This window comes from Polyodon spathula, chromosome 14 (assembly GCF_017654505.1).
Source record: "Polyodon spathula isolate WHYD16114869_AA chromosome 14, ASM1765450v1, whole genome shotgun sequence".
Classification (NCBI taxonomy): domain Eukaryota; kingdom Metazoa; phylum Chordata; class Actinopteri; order Acipenseriformes; family Polyodontidae; genus Polyodon; species Polyodon spathula.
Genome location: NC_054547.1, coordinates 32,449,790 through 32,469,989, shown reverse-complemented (window position 1 = coordinate 32,469,989; position 20,200 = coordinate 32,449,790). Strand labels below are relative to the sequence as shown.

The following is a 20,200-nucleotide window of genomic DNA, read 5'->3' as shown; positions in this document are numbered from 1 at the left end:
ACAGTGCCTTAAGGAAGATGGGAGGCATGACCTTCTTTTATATAATATATTTCCTTAAACATAACTACAGTGTGACATAATCCGACTCGGCTGGTTTGGACCAGTGGCTAGGATAACCCTGTCAAGACAGCCTTTCAGCATTTCCATTTTATAATTTTAATATCACATTGAAACATCTACTCTACCTCCCTACTTGAAAATTCCATCAGAGAAACAATAAATTGCAAACACCAGCAAAGATCCGTATTTCATTGTTATTTACAAACCATAAGCAACAGTGACCAGATTTATTTCCCCATGGAAATATAGATTATTCCATTAGGAAAAATAAATACAAAATTGGGGGTAGCTGACAGACCACGAAATAGACTTTACATCAGTCAAACACAGCACAGAGACCCAGAAAATAATTATTTGTCAATCCTTGCTTTTTTTTTTTTTTTGGTTCCATGGTTTTGTGTCTTAAACAAAGACAACTGCCTGAGACTGATTTAAACTGAGCCAGGTTTTTACCACTGTGCCTAAAACAACAATGAATGGGATATTGCGATTTAAGTTTATTCGCTATCCACTAATGACACCATTGCAGCTTGGTTAGCTTGTCCATTTTCATCTGGGCACAGCTTTGTTCGGTGTGCCTCCATCCATCACAAAAAATATTTAACATGCCTGCAATCTATTCATAATGCTTACTTTGCATTTCTCCTTCTAGCATTTTCCGTGGGAAGTTCTTTGTGCTTACTTTGCACGAATAAAATTAAGTGACAGCCACTAGCTGGTACAATTTGTCTTCAGACTGGTGCTTCGACAAGCCAGTATTTGTTCAACTCACAATAAATTGAACTGCACTACTCAATTGCAGCTCACCAATTAATCACTTTAGTTGAGGGTTTAAACATTAGTGCCACTAAAATATATTGTTGTCCCCCCCTCCCCTCAGTATCTGTAATACTGTAGCTAAAGGAAGGCTCCTTTTGGCCATTACAGTATACAATAAATCACCTTTTAACAGTCTACTTAATACACAAAAGGATTTTGCAGTTAGTATATCACACTTTGTGTATATTAAATATCATTCCCATGCACTGTATCTCATGTAGATATTTATCAATCTTATGTGTGCTTATCAGTAAATTATTTGTTCTGTCAAAACCTCTCCTCTTAATACAGATATATAACCTTTCCTATATGGTTGTCATTGGCTCATAAACTTGCTTTCTAACAGAAAAGCCAACAGGATTAATATTTTCTTGCAGCTCTTAAAAAAAAAAAAAAAAAAAAAGTTTACAAGATTTTCCACACTTAACAAGAAATCTCTATATAGAGATTAATATACAAAACAAAGGCTTTTAATTAATAAAAGGCAGTACATGTTCACATCTTATGAGACAGCTGTGAAAGTAGAAACTCAGGACCAGTATTAAAGGGCACATTAGGACCTTTCTATTTTATTGTGTTACATGTTCCTGGAAATGTGCATTACCAACAAATAAGAGAACCAGAACCAAATATTTTAATCCACTATACAAACTGTTATTGCAAGAGATTTCACAGTAAACTTGCTCTCTTAACACAAGCCCGTTTCTGTAAGTTTCATGCTTTTGTTTTGTTTTGTTTTTTTTTTAATATGGGAAACTGCTACTATAGTAACACTAGTGTGTGGTTACTTATGTAAAATTAGTTCAGCAAAAAAAGCCACAGCGCCAACATGAAATGTAAATGAAGGACGTGTGTGCTGGTTTGGTGGCAAAATAAAATTTGGCAGTTTAACACAGATCCAATCCCTTTTCATATGGTCAGAATAAATAAATAAGATTCCAAATGAATAGGAATTACGTAGTTAGTAATTTCCATACATTTATTTAAAAAAAAAAAAAAAAAAAAATTAAAAAACACACCCACACACACGCTTTTGTCAGTTATATATATATATATATATATATTTTAAATATTTAAACCCACTAAAAGTTGTAAAAACAACTTTAATGAAAGGCACAGTAAAATCAGACACTGCCGATATAATACTCAAATGAAAAAAATAAAAAATAAAAACATACAGTACAAAAGCAGACAGTTGTGTTTGCACATACAAATCCCCAAATCACATTGAAAAATATTCTGCAACTGCATTATAAATGGAGTCAAATGCAGGTTAAGAGTAGACAATGTAAACCAACATATGGAATAAAGAAAGGGAACATGTGTACTGAATGTTGGAATGTACTTTATTGCTTTTTCTACAAGCAGTTTATCTTTCCCCTGGGCTAGTCTTAAAGTTGGGGGTAACATCTTTATATTTTAAGTCCACTTATAAAAAAGGAACACATATTTCCTACTGCATGTCTTTTTGCATGGTATCAGACCTGGCAGGACGCCATTAAGGTCTTGGTCTTGATTGTGCAGTGCACAAGGGCAGCTACAGTGTGCCAATAAAATACACACACACAAAAAAAAAAGTGCACTGAATTACCTATGTCTTTCTCATCCAACCTGCTGAAATTACCAGAATAGTAAAATAACCAGTCATTATGTAAGTTTGAATAATTTTACCAATCTTTCTTTAAAGTCAGTCTTGCTGTTGTACATCAATGAATCCAGTTGGAACTGTACAGTTCATTTACCAGAGCCCATCAAAATGTAATGCAATTTAGCTGCAAAGAAAACACACTGTATGACCAGCTCATCTCCAACCGATATATATATATGTATATATATTTTTTTTTAATTGGTGACTGAAGTGTAAATAAGCAACATTGTATACGTTTTACAAAACCCGTTATATGCGTCTACCAGGATTTTCTAATTAAGTGACATTCTTATTACAAGAATAAGAAAAATACATGACTGTTCCAAGTACAACTATGGTATATTATATAACCAGATTCTTTGGAGTATGTGCAACTACTGTACAACAGATTGGTCTTTACCCATCCAAAATAAATGTTTTATTCTGCTTTATACAAGGGGCATTGTCTTCAACTTGAATATCCATACTGCAGAACACTTACAGTAAACACTGAGAACAGAACAGGTCCCACAGTATCTTGTAGAACAGCGTATCCAATGACTTACATCCTTATATACCAGTTCCAGAAGTAGTCTACATTAAAATACTGTAGGTGTATAATGGTACAGTAATGCAGCTATTACTTCTAGAACAATCCAGCAAACGAAGCTAATAAAATGTACAGTACATTCATATTTTATACAACGTTCCAAAATTAACAAATGTCCAATACTTTTTGTATTACGGAAACAAAATGTTAATTCCCCACCCCCCACCAAACATAAAAATGAACCACCAGTTAGTATGCTTCCTCCACAAGAGACAGCAACTTTACAAGTTGTAATAGAAATGCTGGAACAATGCCGATTGCTCTGGTACACGTGTGCCATCAATAAGTATGTCACTATGTACTGTATTCAAAATCGACAAGTTGATCTTCAGCCGACCCTCCCTCAGGGAAATGAAAAAAGAAAGCCAAAGTGGAAACTTTAAATCAAACAGCCTTTGTTTACAGAACTCCACTGCGATTCTATGCAAATAATAATAATAATAATAATAATAATAATAATAACAACAACAACAACAACGTTACCAACTTAGTAGAAGGATTATTAGCTTTTACTGTCCGTGTGTCTCAGTTATCTAACTTTCTGCCGACCAGTAAACATAAAAACAGAAAAGTCAAAAAGCATGTCATTTCCATTAACTACCTCGCATTATTGCCAAGTTGTGCAAGGTATTCTCGAAGTTCTTTAGCTGCCTGATATCTACCATAACGCTTTTTTGGGTTGGCACACTCATCAAGCATGGCTTCAAGTCTATTGGCTATTTCTGTTGGAGGGTCATGCAGTAACCCCCCGGTTGTGCCACGCCATGTGGCATGCTTAGAGAGGAGGTTTTGGCAGATGGCGTAATAGTTGTGATCCACATTGACTCGTGAACAGAGAATGTCTTTGGAGAACGACAGACACGCTTCTTTGTCGCAGTCCTCAAACCTGCTCTCGTACCACACATCCCAGTTCTCGGGTTTATCTGTGGAGATAAAAATAAAAGTTTAAAAAAAATAAAAACTTAAGGGTATACTGTAAAAACGATATCCAAAACACTGAACATTACAGTGAATAAAGTCTCTCTAAAGTCCTACTCCATGTACAGCAAGTGCACAATAACTGAATACATTAAAAAAAAAAAAAAAAACACTAAAGCGGATCAGGTCCGAACAGAAGAATATCATTGTCTGGGGCTTGCATACAAGCCAGGCATGTGACAAAACGATTTTGGATTCCCTGACTTAATATACAGAAGTCAGACAATTACATGGGATATAAAAAAAAAAAACAATGATTACTGTCAAAATTGCCAAGTAGGAATTTGCATTTAGAACCAGTGTCTCTCAAAGGCAGAACTCCAACTTAGTGCAGTATACACTACCTTTAAACAAACTGTTTTTAAATTGGTTACCGCAGACCATTTACCTTCATAACAGGAATACATGTTATTCAGATGTATACAAGTCTCGCTTTTTTTTTTTCCCAGTAATTCTGAACATTAATAATACTAGGCCTCAGCTGTAAAACTAGGCAGAATGTAGTAATAGGACCCCTATTTAGTTATTGAAGTAATGACTATTGAACAATCAAGCTGTTCTTTGACCAGTTTTAATTAAATTCATGGGAGGTTTGCTGTGCCAGCTAAGCAACAGATGCGCAAGGCAGCACATTGAACAGTCAAGACAGGGGTAATCTCTTTACAGTATTTTACATTCTGCATGCAGTACTGAAACAATGAACTCGCTTGTTAATTCCCTTGGTGTACAGTCCCATGCAATGCAATGCCAAGTTTCCCCCACAACCACTCCAGTGATCAATATCAAATTGTTTTATGGACAGGCATACAGCACAGTAAACAGAAGCATTTCGATTATTTTAATCCTTTTGATATACCGTAACAAGTAAATCAATAAAACCTCCAAGGACCAGCACGCAATCGGAGCCAGAACAAGTCAATAACAATACAGCCCACCCTCCCTTGCAGGACTGCACTTTAAGCAAAAATACCCATCCCCACCAAGGACATGCTGTCCCAGAAACAAAATCTGCAAAATTCAAAAAGAAAAAAAAAAAAAATAATCACTTCAGGAACTGTGCAATTACTGTAACCTTTGCATTGAAAACAGCCGCCCCTGTCAGAGTACACCACTTCTAATAAAAAAGTACATAGGAAATGTACTTGTCTTAGCCATTCAAGTGACACTTTTACATAGCCACAGCAAATATTTACAAGCCAGGTACAGGACACAGCAGGAGCCCTGTTTTTTTATGTACAACAGGAAGTACATGCATACGACTGAATCGACCTTGTTGATACAGCAATAAGGTCTTATCTGTTTAAACAAAGCCTCCCCCTCCCCACCCCCAGCCAACAGCAGGGCAGCTAAAGGATAGTTTGGTTTCTGGTAAAATCTATCCATAAACTACAGTAACTATGCCCCTGCAGGGGCCCATTTTTACAGAACTCTGCTCGTTTGCTGTTACTGCAATCTTAACTAGGTTTTTAACCTCCCTGCACTTAAGCCGAGTACAGGATTAACAATGGATGTGTATTTGCTGCTATTCTCAAGTTCCCAGTTAGAAACAAGAACCAGATTTCAAAGGGCTTTATCCTGGTAAAACAAAAAGAACTGCATTTTAAAAAGCTCTACTGTTGAAATGCCATTGTTTGTTGTTCTGTATTGTATTCTGGGCAGTCTAATAGGACTCTAGTATGTTATGCAAATGTGTACCTAGGCATTCCAATTATTTATGAGCAGTGAATACACTTGGTAAATCCTGTAGTCTAGCATGACATTTAAAATGTTAAATACTGATGTTTCTTCTGGCTCTGACTTAATGTTTTACATTTTGGAGAGCCACACATGTGCAACCCATTATAGTAGCAGCTACTTGACACGTGAGCAACACTGTCCATCTGCTGTCAAAACTAAGTTTTGTTCTATAGCCAAAAAAATAAATAAAAAATTATGCTAATGATTTTACACTGTTGTGTACAGTTTTCAGTTATTTTGCCAAGTGATTGAGGATGTGCTGGTTTGAAGAAAATCATCAGTATCCAATTTCTCTTTGTACAAAACCAGCAGCACTGGCCAGTCCACTGGCAATAATACAAAACAGTTCAAGATCAAATGTGAAAATGAATTGAGTTTACCAAGAAGAAATCCACTCTAGATACAAAAAGGACACACAGAAGAAAAATATACTAGGTAGTCATCGTTAGACAAATCGACTGTAGTTACAGGACAAATCCAATTGAGAAACAAGTAGTAATGCTCCATTAAAGGCAACAGTGTCTTTGCTTCATGAGCTGCAAGATAACTTGTAATTCAATGCCTCCCACTGCTATGGCTAGCAGCCAGAGTGTGGTGGCTTGTTTTGAAGAGGGATAGAATAGCAAGCACAATTCAGGAGGGATAAAGCTTGCATCTGTGCAGTTAAAATATTTATATTCAAGAGAACTATATAGGTAGGGGTCTACTTAAATTGCAGTAAATTTACATATTTCACAGGTAGGTTACAGAATAATTAGGATTTCGCAGACCTGTTTAAACATTAAATAAAAACCTAAGTAGACAATATTTCAGAGCACTATAAAAGCCTAAAAATAGCGGTACTGCTTCCATACTAAAACAGAGTGCTGTCATTTGTTAAAAGCAAACAACAAAGGCAACATCCCCCAGCAGTTGCTGCTGACATTCTGTCTGGTGTGGACTTGCCCATGCATTGAGACTGCACGTCTGCATCCACTGAATTGGTTGGATGTGTAAAGGGAAAGCCTTGCAGTTATACAGATGTGGAAATCGATTAGAAACAGTCCCAAAACTCAGTTACCCAAGGGAATCTGACATATTTTAATAAAGGCAATATATGCAGCACGTTCATTGTCATGTTATTTGTCCCATCCAACAATTTATTTTATTAGTCAGTCAAAAGAAAGAAAAAGTGCCTATTCGGGTCTAAAATTCTAACTGTTTAAAAAGTAAGCAGCAGGTTGTTTGAAGTAAGGTGGCTGTGCTGGATCGTACCTGTAGTATTGATTTAACTTGTATTCCTGTCAGTTGTAGTCTTTGTCTGTGTTGGTTTTCCAGTTTGTTTTCTGAAAGTGGTTTACTTTACGTCCCGTTCAGCAGCCTCTGTAGTAGCCTTTCATTTAATGTGTGATTCTGAAGCTAAATAGCGATTGATCGTATTTTCTCCAAAGACATTACAAGATGTGCAAAACAATTACCTCCATCTGCCTATACAGGAAATATCTTGACATGATCAGCCAAAATATATTAGCTTTTTATGCTTTGTCATCCATTTCTGGTATTTTACCTCCAATGCTGAAAACTAGATTTTAGCAACCTAAATCAAAACAATGCAGCACTGACTATCTGCTTTGGAGTATTTTTTTTGTACATGTCTAAGGATGTTTTTGCCTAAGTGCAATGCAGACAGGACGGGCAAAGGAATTAAAAAAAAAAAAAAAAAAAAAAACCAACTACAGAAGGAAGATACGTAGTTTGCGTTGTACAGTAGTTCATTTAAACAAGGTTTCTTTTTTTTCTCTCTCTCTCTCTCCATACTTGTCTGGTATGCATTGGCCACTAAAAAGAGGTTAATTTCACGGTAATCCCTCAATTTCCGGATTCAGGTAGACCCCTAACTATAGGGTATAGCACTGCAAACATGGAACCTGAATGACAGCTTCTAGGCACAAGATCATCTTTATCAAAATACCATATATCTGCTGCCTGCACTCAAATATTGATTATGCATTTCGCAGCATGTATACAGAGTGCTAATTTGTAGTGTGGAATTTACTGATGTCTATTGCTTGACAAACTGATAAACCATTGTATGCCAATTCAACTCCCAACAGGCTGGTACTGTATTGTGCCTGTAGTCTATTAAAGTAGAAATAGCTTATTTATTTACCTTAATGTCAACTAAAATGATTTGAGAGAAGATTCATGTCTTCATAACTAAAGACTAAACAAAAAACTGCGTGCTCATCGCGTTCAGTTGGGCAACTTTCCTGGATATTATCATTTATTGTCGAGTACTAATTCCACAACCCCCTCCCTCGCCCTCCACACACTCAGTGTGTGAACAAGTACTTACTTTGCTTTATTAATCGCTTGTCAGCCACCAAAACATTCTCAGCATCCACAACAATGACCTTCCCATCCCGAGGTCCAACGGCAAAGTTGTCAAAGCTGACGTCGAGGAGATAGAGTGCAAACTCAAAATCGTTGTTGGTAAGCTGCTCTGCAATTTCCATTAATTGCAAGGCCAGGTCTACCCGTTTTTCCCAGGGGGCATTATAGAAGCTCCAGAGATCTTCTCCAACATAATTTACTGCCACCATTCTCCCACAGGCTCCTAGGTATTTTGCAAAAGGCCAGCCTTCATCTGAAGGGAAACTCTGTAGATGAAACAGAAATACACAGGATTACTTCAGTAATTTAATCCAGTTCCTAGTAGTAAGGCAAATGCCAATAATTATATATATATATATATATATATATATATATATAATATATATATATATATATATATATATATTATTAAGGATATATACAGTGGTAGAGATGTACAGGTGTTAGGAATATACAGTGGTAGAGATGTGTTAAGGTATATAATAATCCTCCCTTTTAAAAGTCACAGAACTCTTTTCTACCTCAAGGCTCAACAAATCACAATCTAACGTTTATTCCAGCATACAGTTCTAACATTTACAATTGTGACATCATGCAGTCAATTTCAAACAAATACAGCGTCTTAAATTCCATGATTTATACCAGTTATTTAACATTTGTTAATGAACTTCTTTCTTTGATTACTATTTAATAGTTTGCAGATTTGTGTATGGGATGAAAATACTGCAAGACTGCCGACATGAGTTCTCTTACAGGTAAGCAAGTCATATCAAAATTCCTCTCTGGTATTCTTAGAGAACTTAAACATGATAGACTACAAACCTCTACAACCCGTTTGAACTCAAACGATTAGCATTAACGTAGAGTTGATCGGGTGCATTCCTTGGGAGATGAGCAGTCACTAGGGACAGTAGACAAGACTAACCACCCATAGTAAAAACCAAAACAAAATGCTGTGCTTACAAAGTGTGTGTCAGACTGTTAGGAAAACAGAGCACTGTAGCAGTATTGTACATGCATTGATTTCAAAATACTCAACATGCATGACCGAACTTTTCTCCTCAAATGATTCAGTACATTAAACATCTACTAAAAGAGGAAATCCCATCTAGTTTCAAATCCTTAATTACAGTGCTGCTAGAACGTTTAGCAGTTTCCAAAAACAAGTACTGCACGTCACATTTCAAGCAACATTTCTCAAACGCTAGCAAGCAATTCATTCAGTGGATGGGTTTCAATCTAATTTTTTAATGAAGTGACCTTTTCATCTTCAAGATCATTCAGCTCACATGACTCCAATAAGGCAGCCATCTAAAGTTACATGTAATGAAGGGTACCGTTTGATTTTCCTCGAGGGAGTATATGGAACATTCAAAATGCAAAGTTGGAGTGAAATTGTTGAGATATTATCAACTGAAGTCACGTCGGTTGGTTTACAAAAAAAAAAAAAAAAAAAAAAAAAAAAAAACAGAAGCTCTCTTCACAGGATGCTTAATAATGAATTACAGCAACAGATTTGTTAACAACTACCCGCATAACTTTCTTCTGCTACTTAAAGGCCAGCTGTGATGCTGTGATCACAGGAATATAAACACTGGTTATCCTCAATCGTGTATGATAACAGTTAGAAGGCTCCGTCTTACTGCAGGTAAGGGCTCATTCCTCACTTGTCAAAAGTCAAATCTGTAGCCTACAAGCTCCTCATGCATTTCTTGAATTCAGTAAAGTAAATGCTTAGTAAGCACCTTTACTGTTCCTCTCTAGCTGCCGATACATTAAACATTAATGAGAAAACAAACTGTGCAGTTGTGACCTTGTTTCCACAATGTCTCTGCCATATGCTCTTCCCATATTGTGACAGGTTAAATGCGGCGCCAGTTACCAAGAACAAACTCAGCATGTATTTACACATTTGTGCTGTGCACGACAGTCATTCCAGGACACTACCGACGACCAGAGAGTTAATATTACAGTAAATAAAAGGCAACTAGAAAAGTGAATTTTTGGTGAACAAAAACAAAACATGCAAGATAAATGTCACACCAGATCGAATGGTTTGTAAACATGAAGTGAAATGGGTATGGGAAAAATTCACCAAAACATATGATCGCATCCGTCTCTGTTTTACACATTCTATGTATACGAACCGTCTTTTTGCCTTATTTCTCGAACCTGGCCTTTAGTCTCTACCCATATCCATTGCCATACACCGACTAGAATGTGTTTTAACCACAAGAATGAAATTATATTAGTAGATATATATATATATATATATATATATATATATATATATATATATATATATATATATATATATATATATATATATAATATATATATCATTATAGTTTTTCTATAATTTATCTAGATCAGAAGTCTTTAATGATGTACATTAGTAACATTGACTAGACCCAACAGTAGGCTTTTTTTTTTTTTTTTTTTTTTTTTTTTTTAAATTTTAAATTTTTTTTTTTCTCTTGAACTGTGTCCCAATAACAGAGCACCAACCACCTGGTTTCTGAATCTAACCATCAACAAACCCTTCCAATAGAATGTAGGATTTTAAATTTAGATTGTTTTAGATGTATTGATATCATACTGTATATGCACGTACTGTATATTGTCTAAAACAGTGGTTCTCAATCTGTGGTCCTTCAGATTATTAATTCACACAAATCAACTTCTGCAGAAATTATCAATTTCAAAATAAAAATCAATTTTTCTACGCCCTCTCTTGTAAATTTGTGTTATGAAACAAACTAGAACCATTCTTAAATTTAACTTTGCTCACAGAAACAGGCCCACCCATCGCATCAACACAAATAAATTTAAGTCTACAATTATTCTTAGTATTATAGGTTTTTTTTTTGTTTGTTTTTTTATGTGCTTATTTTTCTGTCCGCTATACTGTTTATAGTGTGGTCCACAGAGATTAAAAATAAATAAATAAATAAATAAATAAATACATACAATAAATTTCAGATGGTCCGGGAACAACAAAAGTTTAAGAACCACTCATCTGAAATGATGCAAATAACACTACATTTATGCAGGAACAGGCTTGGACATTTACCTACCCAAACACAGATGGTGTGTATGAAGAATGGATTAATGTTCACACCCCAGTTGCATCTAGTCAAAAAACATTATGCACTCAAGCGAGAGGCTCCAAACACGATTCCCCACTTACTTTGTAAAACCACTCAACTATATATTTTTTGCCATGTGCTATACCACCTATAATCCATAACTTCTGTGCGTAAATTGTTTGCACACAGAGTCAGCATTCTCATGCATTTAGCACAAAGACACCAGCTTTAAAAATATGAAGAACATGCAGCTGCCTATAGTAAATATTACTGGTCGCTGTCCCTTTGAATGCATGCAAAATTGGTACAAAGATGCATGCACATTTGTACAGGAGGGTTAAACGGTCTTGCATGCTGGATAACTTTAGAATTGAGACAAAAAGAGAAAAAAAATCCAGCAAAGCCAAAAATGTCTTGCATTTGCAGTCATCTTTCTGCACGGGGGCAAATTATAATCCAGGGTGAATATGGCAGCAAATGAGTAACTACATTTTTATCAAACAAGCTTATTTGCACTCATACAGTACTCAAAAAAAAAAAACTACACCATTGCACATTTATACACAAGGTCTCACCTTTGGAAGTCTTCCAACTCAGTAAACAAAATGTCATTAAAAAGGTCATAAATAATACAACACTGACTGAATTAATGTGCTCATCCTAAGAGGCTGCTATTCATAAATTAAAACTACAAAAACAAGTTGATTATCAGGTCATGCATATTATAGCATACTTGGGTTTCAAGCTGTTCCAATTCCTAACAAAACATCTACTGTACTATAAACAATTTCAAATTTACCTTTTAGACACATTTGTATTTCTGCACGGTTTTAACCTTAGAAGCACCTCTCTTACTTTAGTATTCATCCCAGCATAACTGGACTTCCTGCTCTTTACAATCTAAGGAATAGTGTGCTCGCACCAAAAACACACACACACACACACACACACACACACACACACACACACACACACACACACACACACACACACGTCTTATAGTTCTGCCAGCATGCTAAGTGTCATTGCAGCAATTTTGTGGCAGTATTCTGTCAGGTGCCATTTTGAGTTTTGCTTCTCTGAACTGTTCAGTACTAAAAAAAACCTTATTACTTAACCCCCCCAGTACCTTAAATATTTTTACTATCAATCTGAAAAACTGACCACTGTGCGCGGCTATGTTTTCGCTCATGGAATTTTCCGGAAGCCGCGTAGCATACAAGATCCTCAACATGTTGGGGTCTTATTTTTTATTGTAAAACAACTCTGGGATACTATATTGTATGTAAAAGGGCATAAGTGTTTTTATCTGCGCCCTGCAGTTTTTTTGTTTTTTTTTTTCTTAACAGTTAGCATGCAGCAATCATATTTATTCGACTGGACGTATCCTATTAGCGTGCAGGCTATATTGTGGCTATATTGAGGACTCATCTTCTTTGAAAGAACTGAGTGTTCCTTTGCTATATTGTATTGTGACTGACTGTGCTGTGTCAAAAGGATAGTGTGTCATTTTGAGAGATGTCCTTCAGCGTTGATATCAAGTTTTCTTTTATTTTTTGGATGGAATATCCTCCAGTTTTAAATAATCATTGTCCAATCCTAAACATTATACCATACATTTAGTATATGTAAAATAGTTTTTTTTTTATTTGAAATGCTTAGAACATTTTTTGGGACCAGTTAGGAGTGAATAGTCAGATTGTTTTCATGTGGGTAGATCTGGCATAAACATTTTTGAAAATCCAGTATTGCACAAATATAGCCTTGCAGCCAAATAATATTTCACAAGAGCAGACAAGGATAGTCCTCCTAGTTTAGAGTCTCCTTTTCTTTATTCTAAGTTGGGAACCTTCCACAGAGAGACTGGCAGCATTTTTCCAGTTCAGCATCTTTTATTAATTCGAATTATTATACTGATTATTGGTAACCTAAAACTTGGTTCCAATCTTCACATAATATAAATGATTTGCATGCAAATAAACATTTTCCCATCAAACTAACAGTACGGTTTTTCAAGCAGGTAAGTAATTTATTTGCAAGTTCCAACAATCCAATTATTATATCACGATTTTAACGTCCATGTAACTACTTTTGTACATCGTCCAACTACTGAAACTTGCAGAAATCTCATTACAAATGGCACTTTCACCCTTTGCAAGAAATTAAATCACTGTGAGCACATTTTCAGAAAGTGGCTCATATCACTAATGACTATATGTAGACATTACTCTTGAAAATGTTTATCTTATCCCACAAGGTTGAGATTAAATGGTGGGGTTATTTACAAAGATACATATTAAATACAGAGCACAGTAAAACACTGCAAACCAAAATGCCTAGGGGAGCAGAGTCTTCGAAAAAAGGAACAATTTATTAAACATCAGCAACAAAGTTAGTTCTGCCTGCAATGGGCGCATTTTGCAGAATGCTTTAAAATTCAGCCCGGCAGACAGTGTTCTGCAGCATCCAGTACTGTGCTGAGAAACCACGGGGGTCATGAACTTATTGATGTTCAGATTTGCAATGCTTTACTGTATATGAACACTAGTTCACTTTGGCCCGGTTAATGAAAAGTGTTTTATTGTCAAAAAACATAAATTTGAGAGATTAATGCTACTTCATCGTTGCAAAAGATGTTTGTATAAGATAAACAAGGATGCACTATTTAAAACAAAAGCAGTTTAGCATCTAAACACAAAAGTACCATAATAATATTAATAAATCATGGGTTAACAGAAAACTGGACATTAAGCCTGACGTGCAAAGTGAAATTCATGCAGTTTAATATGTTAGTTTGAAAATGCACAAAAAAATCTCAACTTATGCAGGAGTTTTAAAAGGTAAAACTCAGATTTGTTTCACTTAATTCATTGACACATCTGTTAAGATATTTCACGCATTGCACAAAGATTAAAATTATCGCAATGTGTTATTTTTTAATAGGAGACGTTTTATGAAAGAATTCAGTATAGAAAATAATCTGACAGTCATTAAGTGCCGCATCAATGATGCTGCTATGTTTTAGACCCAGTGCTTTCACTCCTTAGAGCTACCTACCTATAGCATAAAACAAGGCAGGTAGAAAGTTTATTAATGAAGATGCACCCTCAAGCAAGAGGACAGTGTAATGAAATGCACTGTAAACTAGCCCTTGCCACTTGCCATGCTCACACTGCTTATTCAGAAATAAAAGCTAAAACAAAACATTTTTACTTAACCACCCTATTTTTTTTCCCCCCCAGCTTTCCCCACGTTTTATTTAAAATTGTAAAGGCAACTAACTCTCATTAATATTGGTATTTGCTATCATTCTCTACGCCATTAGTAAGGATGCCTAATTTTTCACTATCATTCTCCAAAAAAAAGCAGATCCATCGATTTTAAATCACTATGAAAGTGTAAAAAAGTATTTAAACAATGCAGTAATACATGTGGTGCTGTGGATTACTGTGTACCATTGCTAGTAAAGCTTTCAAAACTATAATGCATATTAAATTGATTACATGTGTGTGTGTGTGTGTGCGTGCGTATATATATTATATATATATATATATATATATATATATATATATAGTAATATCAAAAGACATATTAAATAGATCTTAAAATCAGAAGTTATTACTACATGTAATATTAGTAACAACCAAAATCAAGAGAAAGTAAATAACTAATTTTTAAAAAAAGTTATCACTGTCCACAGCAGTTTAGTAACAAGAGTGTTGCCCATGGCTTATTTTTTAATTATTTTAAGGAACATGGTAGTGTCCACATTTTGTTTTTAATTTAAGCAATGACTGGCACTTGCTTACAATCTGCCCAGCATTGCTATAAACCTGCTCACTAGGGACGGACATTGCCGCGATGCTTACTTCTGACCAAAGACACAACTTTTGGAACAATCTTAGTTGCTTTTCTTCATTTTTATTCCAGGGTAATTAAGAAGTTTTGTAGGGTGCCACCTCATTAAATAGTCACACAAATTAGTTTTGTTACCGAAGTATCCCAAGTATTACTTTCTTTAATTTACCTTCTTGCCAAATTACTTTAGAAAATAATTGTCAAACATCGGAATACATTGTATTTGTAGCGGTCGATACAGTATTTATAATTCTAGCACAACGCTCTTAACCTGCTCTGTTACTTTGAAGACTCCTGCACAGATGCAATCCCATCAGTTAACAAATCAATGCATCACCTCAGCCTTAGTCATTAGCTATATGACTCTCTAAGCTTCAATTCCACTTACACAGAAACTTGTAATGCTCTTCGAAAAATAAACGGTAAGGGTAATACAGCTGCCACACACAAAGAAAGACAACTTACCTGAAGAACAAGGGGTTCTGGGTTGAAAGCTAGCGTCATTAACAGCTGCATACGTTCAGTGTCCTTCAAGTTCTTGAGAAGAAAGCTCCCGGAATCTTTCGTTTCTGCGTATCTCCTTACTATCCTGTCCAGGAGTCTTTGAGAAGGGCAGTGCACTAGGTCGGACCACCCTTCTACAACCTCAGGAGTCAGCAACCTTACGTCCCCATTTAACCGGGAGAACTCTGTCTTGTACATTGCCTGTATGAGGTCACATCGTGGTCGCCCTGTAGCGCGCTTGCATATCTTCTGGTCAATATCCGTCAGCTCCTGATTTGAACCCAATCGCTTGAGAACAATCCGTCTGGTACCTTCCCTTGGTTCCCCGTACTGTGCAAAATACACATTTTTTACATTGAAGAAGTCAAAGAATCTCAAACGACCCCATGACTCAAATGATATCTGCCCATTCATAAACTTGCGGCACCAGCTATTGCCAAAGCAAGCCGGGCACTTGTTAAGGTTTATAAAGCGACGGTCCATGAGTTCATTTTTCTGGAAGGAGGCAAACAAGTTGTGGGTATTCATCAACAAGATGACAAACAAGCTTACAACAAACAAGAACTTCAGACATCGGTACAGGCGTCCAAACTTGAGAGAAAGGAAGCGCAGCATGGTTTCACAGAACATGTTATGACTGATGTTCTGCCGGTGCCTCAGTGCTCCATCATCATGACCCAATATAGCTGCACTTTCTTCTTGTTCATATTCTAGTTCTGATCAGACAAAAAGACATTCAGGATTCCAGATGTTACTTGTGTGCCCCATGCTCTCAAGCCATCAGCAAAACAGCCTTGGGAAAATATAGCAGCAGCCTAGAAAAAGAAAAAAAAAAAAAAGGATTATCTTCATTTGTGAAACTGTTGCTTTGCAAGAAGTCACAGAATATATCCCAAATTAAACCGGTCCCCAGTTATCACTGTTGATTTAATACTGAATTTATATTTGCAATACGTTTTAAGAAAAACAGTGCTTTGTTGGATGCTCTGTAGGCATAACACTTTAAATATACCTGTCATGATTAAGAAAACAGGAACAGGTTATAGATTGTAGTGTTGTAAATCGAACCCCGACGTTTACATCAACTATCGTGCAAATTCTAACAACAATTAATCATTCATTAGCGTTAAAATGCTTTTTAAATAAATCAATCCCACTGTACAAAGGAGGAAAAAAAAAAAAAAATAGGTTTGAAAACTACATTAACTCTATGGCCTATTTACATGGAAATTAAAAAAGAAATTATTTGCTGTTGGGGGTATAATTTAAGACTTACGTCGCCCAGCTTCTAGCGAATGCAGCAGCCCCTGCCAGTGCCACAGCTGCAGAGATGAATTTCACATTTTGCTGTCATATTTCAATAAACCATACATGACTTTGCATAGCCACTTACAAGACACCGAGACTTGCATGATCTTCAGTGAATACAACTACATCGTCATCCCCCCTCTTTACCGATTCTTGGGTGACTGCAGGTCTACAGTATGTGCACTAGAGTAGCTATCTCATTTACAACCTAATTCAATTTTCACAAGAGCAGAAATGAGGTTGGTTGCAGGCAACAAGAAGCATGACCAAACATGAATTAATGACTTGAATCTAGCATTCCAACCTCTATACAGCAATTATCACATGCCAAGTCTTAACATTGAAGGTTTCTCCAAACAGCAAAGCCCAGAGCATTTTTTATTTATTTTTATTTTTTTGCAAGCAGTTAAATGTACAAACTCTTAAAAAATGTTTTAATCTCGCTTTGCATAAAAAAAAAAATTAAAAAATTGTTTTAAAAGTTCTCAAAAAGGGTATGTTTGCTTTTTTAGTAGAGGCCAATAAATGAGAAATCGATAATACTGGAGACGCTGCAACATTTCTTGCAAAATAAGCAACATACACATTTGCAATGTAAATTCTGAATACAAAGGGTTAAAGGGATCCTTTAGCTGATCTGCATTGTTCAAATATCCTATTACATGTGTTTTGAATGATTCCCTATTGTTTGCGCTTTAGATTATTTGCCATGCTTACCAAACCGACTGCGGAGGATGCAAACCTGGGAAGAACATCTTCGTTGCCCAGGCCTCAGAGAACAAGCATTGCACAGCAAAGTACTAATACTAGTACTTCAATACAAGTCTAAAATTTTAAAAAGTGTAAACTCCTTCAAAATGGTAGAGAAAGGTGCCGTACATGCACAATAGGCGATAGTTGTAACAAACCCCAAAGCATGCACGGAAACCTTGTACTTAACTTTACAAAATCAATAAAGGGGGTGTCCTTTAGTTTGTGTTCCAATGGTTCTAGACACACTGCAAACAGACCAGAAATCCATTTATGTTTTTAATAACCGCCCTATAACCATGTCCATCATCCATCACACCATGCAGCTTAGGTTATCAGCCATGTGTCAGGATCCAAACCAGGATTAAAATCAAAGTTCCTGCTGTATTTTAATGTTTATTATTAAGTTCACTTTCAAGAAAGTGTCACAGCAAACCTGCCCATTGAAAACCAGTTTATAAACATACTTAATAACCTAACCACATGCATGAGCCCTGCCCATGAACATTGGCAGAAATCAATTCACTAAAGCAGCTTTACAGCGCATGTGTCATAGTATATCACTCTCAAATTACATACAACTTCTGACTGCAAGCACAGCTGGAAGGAGTTACCCATCTGGCTCCTATGAACTTACAATAAGAGATTCTCTTTTCAATCATCTCTGTAGAAATTTACGAGGTTTGTTCTGCAACAAATAAAACAAGACGAATTATCTAAGCCTTCAATATATTTTCTATAGGGCAGACATTTACTGAACAAATGTGTCTTGTAAAAAATAAATATAATCATAAAAACCTTGGCTCCCCATACTCCAATATGAACCAAATACAATATACTGTAGATATGCAAAGCTGATTTCCTTCCTAATACATATACTCCTGAAAAATAAATCTATTACACTGTAGTCATGTTTCCATTGTTCCTTGCTGCAGTGAGCCTGCCAGGCAAGATTACATGTCTGTCTTTCAATTTGAGTTTTTCAAAAAGCCTGCACTGTAGACTTGAAGTCCAGTTAGTTAAAAACCTACATTACTTTGAAAACAGCCCTCTAAAACAATGCAACTACTTGGCCCATCACAATCATAAATACAAATGTTCCTTATATTTGTCTGAACACTGAATGACTGACACACTGTTACCTTGAAATCTGCAGCATGAAAAATAAGAAATGAATAACGCCTCCCCATCAGCACCTGTACTATACCTGTAGATAACAATTAATTCAATCAAGGTTATCACTTAAATACATTAGTGAGTTACTTTTAAAATCAGAGATTGGCTTGAAACTTACCCTGAAGGAGGGGTTCACAATATTAAAACCGAGAATAATAGGCTCAATATACATAATAGGGGAGGGAGGATATTTCACATTCATTTGGAGGAAGTCTGATTAACAAAATAAAATACAGTTCTTAATAAACAGCATGCATTTCATTTTAATAATCTCAATTTGAGTAATTAAATGTGTTACAGTTAATTGACAGAAATGTTGCCAAAGACACTAATTGTGCAAGATTATCAGCTTGCAAAACACATTGATAAAAATAAACTGCACAAGCACTCATGGAAGCAGGATGTACATCGCAATCCTGTTTCCCCAGAAGCAAAGTGTTTTTAACTGAACACTGTTCTTTGACCAACAGGTTAAAAAATGTACTATATGCATTACAAAAACAGAGAAGCGTCTCCCAACTTGAAGTTCATGTTAACTTTACCAGATCACAATGGCTTGAAATAAACTTAGTTTTTAATGTCAAGCCATTAACCTTTCTTTCGTAATGAAGTCAAAAGAGCTTTTCAAAATGCTGACAATAGGCCAATTGTATTACTTAAAACAATGAGACAGTAAAATGTTTAGTGGGGTTCTAGAACAGAAAGACATATGGGTGTCATTTGGAAACAATACGGTGCATAGGGCTTAGACAATACCCTCTACCCCTCAATTTCAAATTGTTCTTAAATGCAGTGCTTCTTAACCCTGGTCCTGGAGACCCACTTGTCCTGGTGGTTTTTGTTCCAACCGAGCTCTCAGTTACTTAACTGAACACTCAGTGGAACTAATCACAGCTTTTTTAGTTATTTTAAAGAGTTGTGATTTCAAGTAAAATATAAAATTATATAAGGAACTTGAATTAACCCACATTTTGAAAGCTAATCAATTTTAAGTCAAATTAAGCAAATTATTAGCCCAATTAAGGTTTTAGTTAAGTAATTGAGAGCTTGGTTGGAACAAAAACAAGTAGGGCAGTGGGTTGATCCCAGGACCAGGGTTGAGAACCATTGCTTAAATAAACACACACACACACACATTCCAATTTTGCTTAAATAAACACACACACACACACATTCCAATTTTGTGCAGCAAATCACTTGTACAGTACTAGAACACATTAGCAGTCCTGTATTTGTTGTACCTAGCTATTCTCTTGTAAATCTGAATATAGTTTTACCACCACACACAGTACATATTACATTGCACTGTTA

The 20,200-nt window shown here is 35.8% G+C and overlaps 1 protein-coding gene across 4 annotated transcripts in view; it reads right to left on the bottom strand.

Annotated features, from left to right (window-relative positions):
* Positions 1-2,299: 2,299 nt before the first annotated feature.
* LOC121326450 (divergent protein kinase domain 2A-like) overlaps positions 2,300-20,200 on the bottom strand; it is a 35,869-nt gene continuing 17,968 nt past the window's right edge. For 3 of the 4 annotated variants that reach the window (XM_041269723.1, XM_041269722.1, XM_041269721.1), the window contains 3 exons: positions 15,617-16,470; positions 8,167-8,470; positions 2,300-4,039 (listed from right to left, as the gene is read on the bottom strand). In XM_041269723.1, the coding sequence (XP_041125657.1) occupies positions 3,714-4,039; positions 8,167-8,470; positions 15,617-16,285 (1,299 nt within the window). In that variant the 5' untranslated portion in view covers positions 16,286-16,470 and the 3' untranslated portion in view covers positions 2,300-3,713. Of the gene's footprint in view, positions 4,040-8,166; positions 8,471-15,616; positions 16,471-16,931; positions 19,945-20,200 lie in introns of those variants that run through there. The other variant, XM_041269720.1, reaches the window with a different exon arrangement.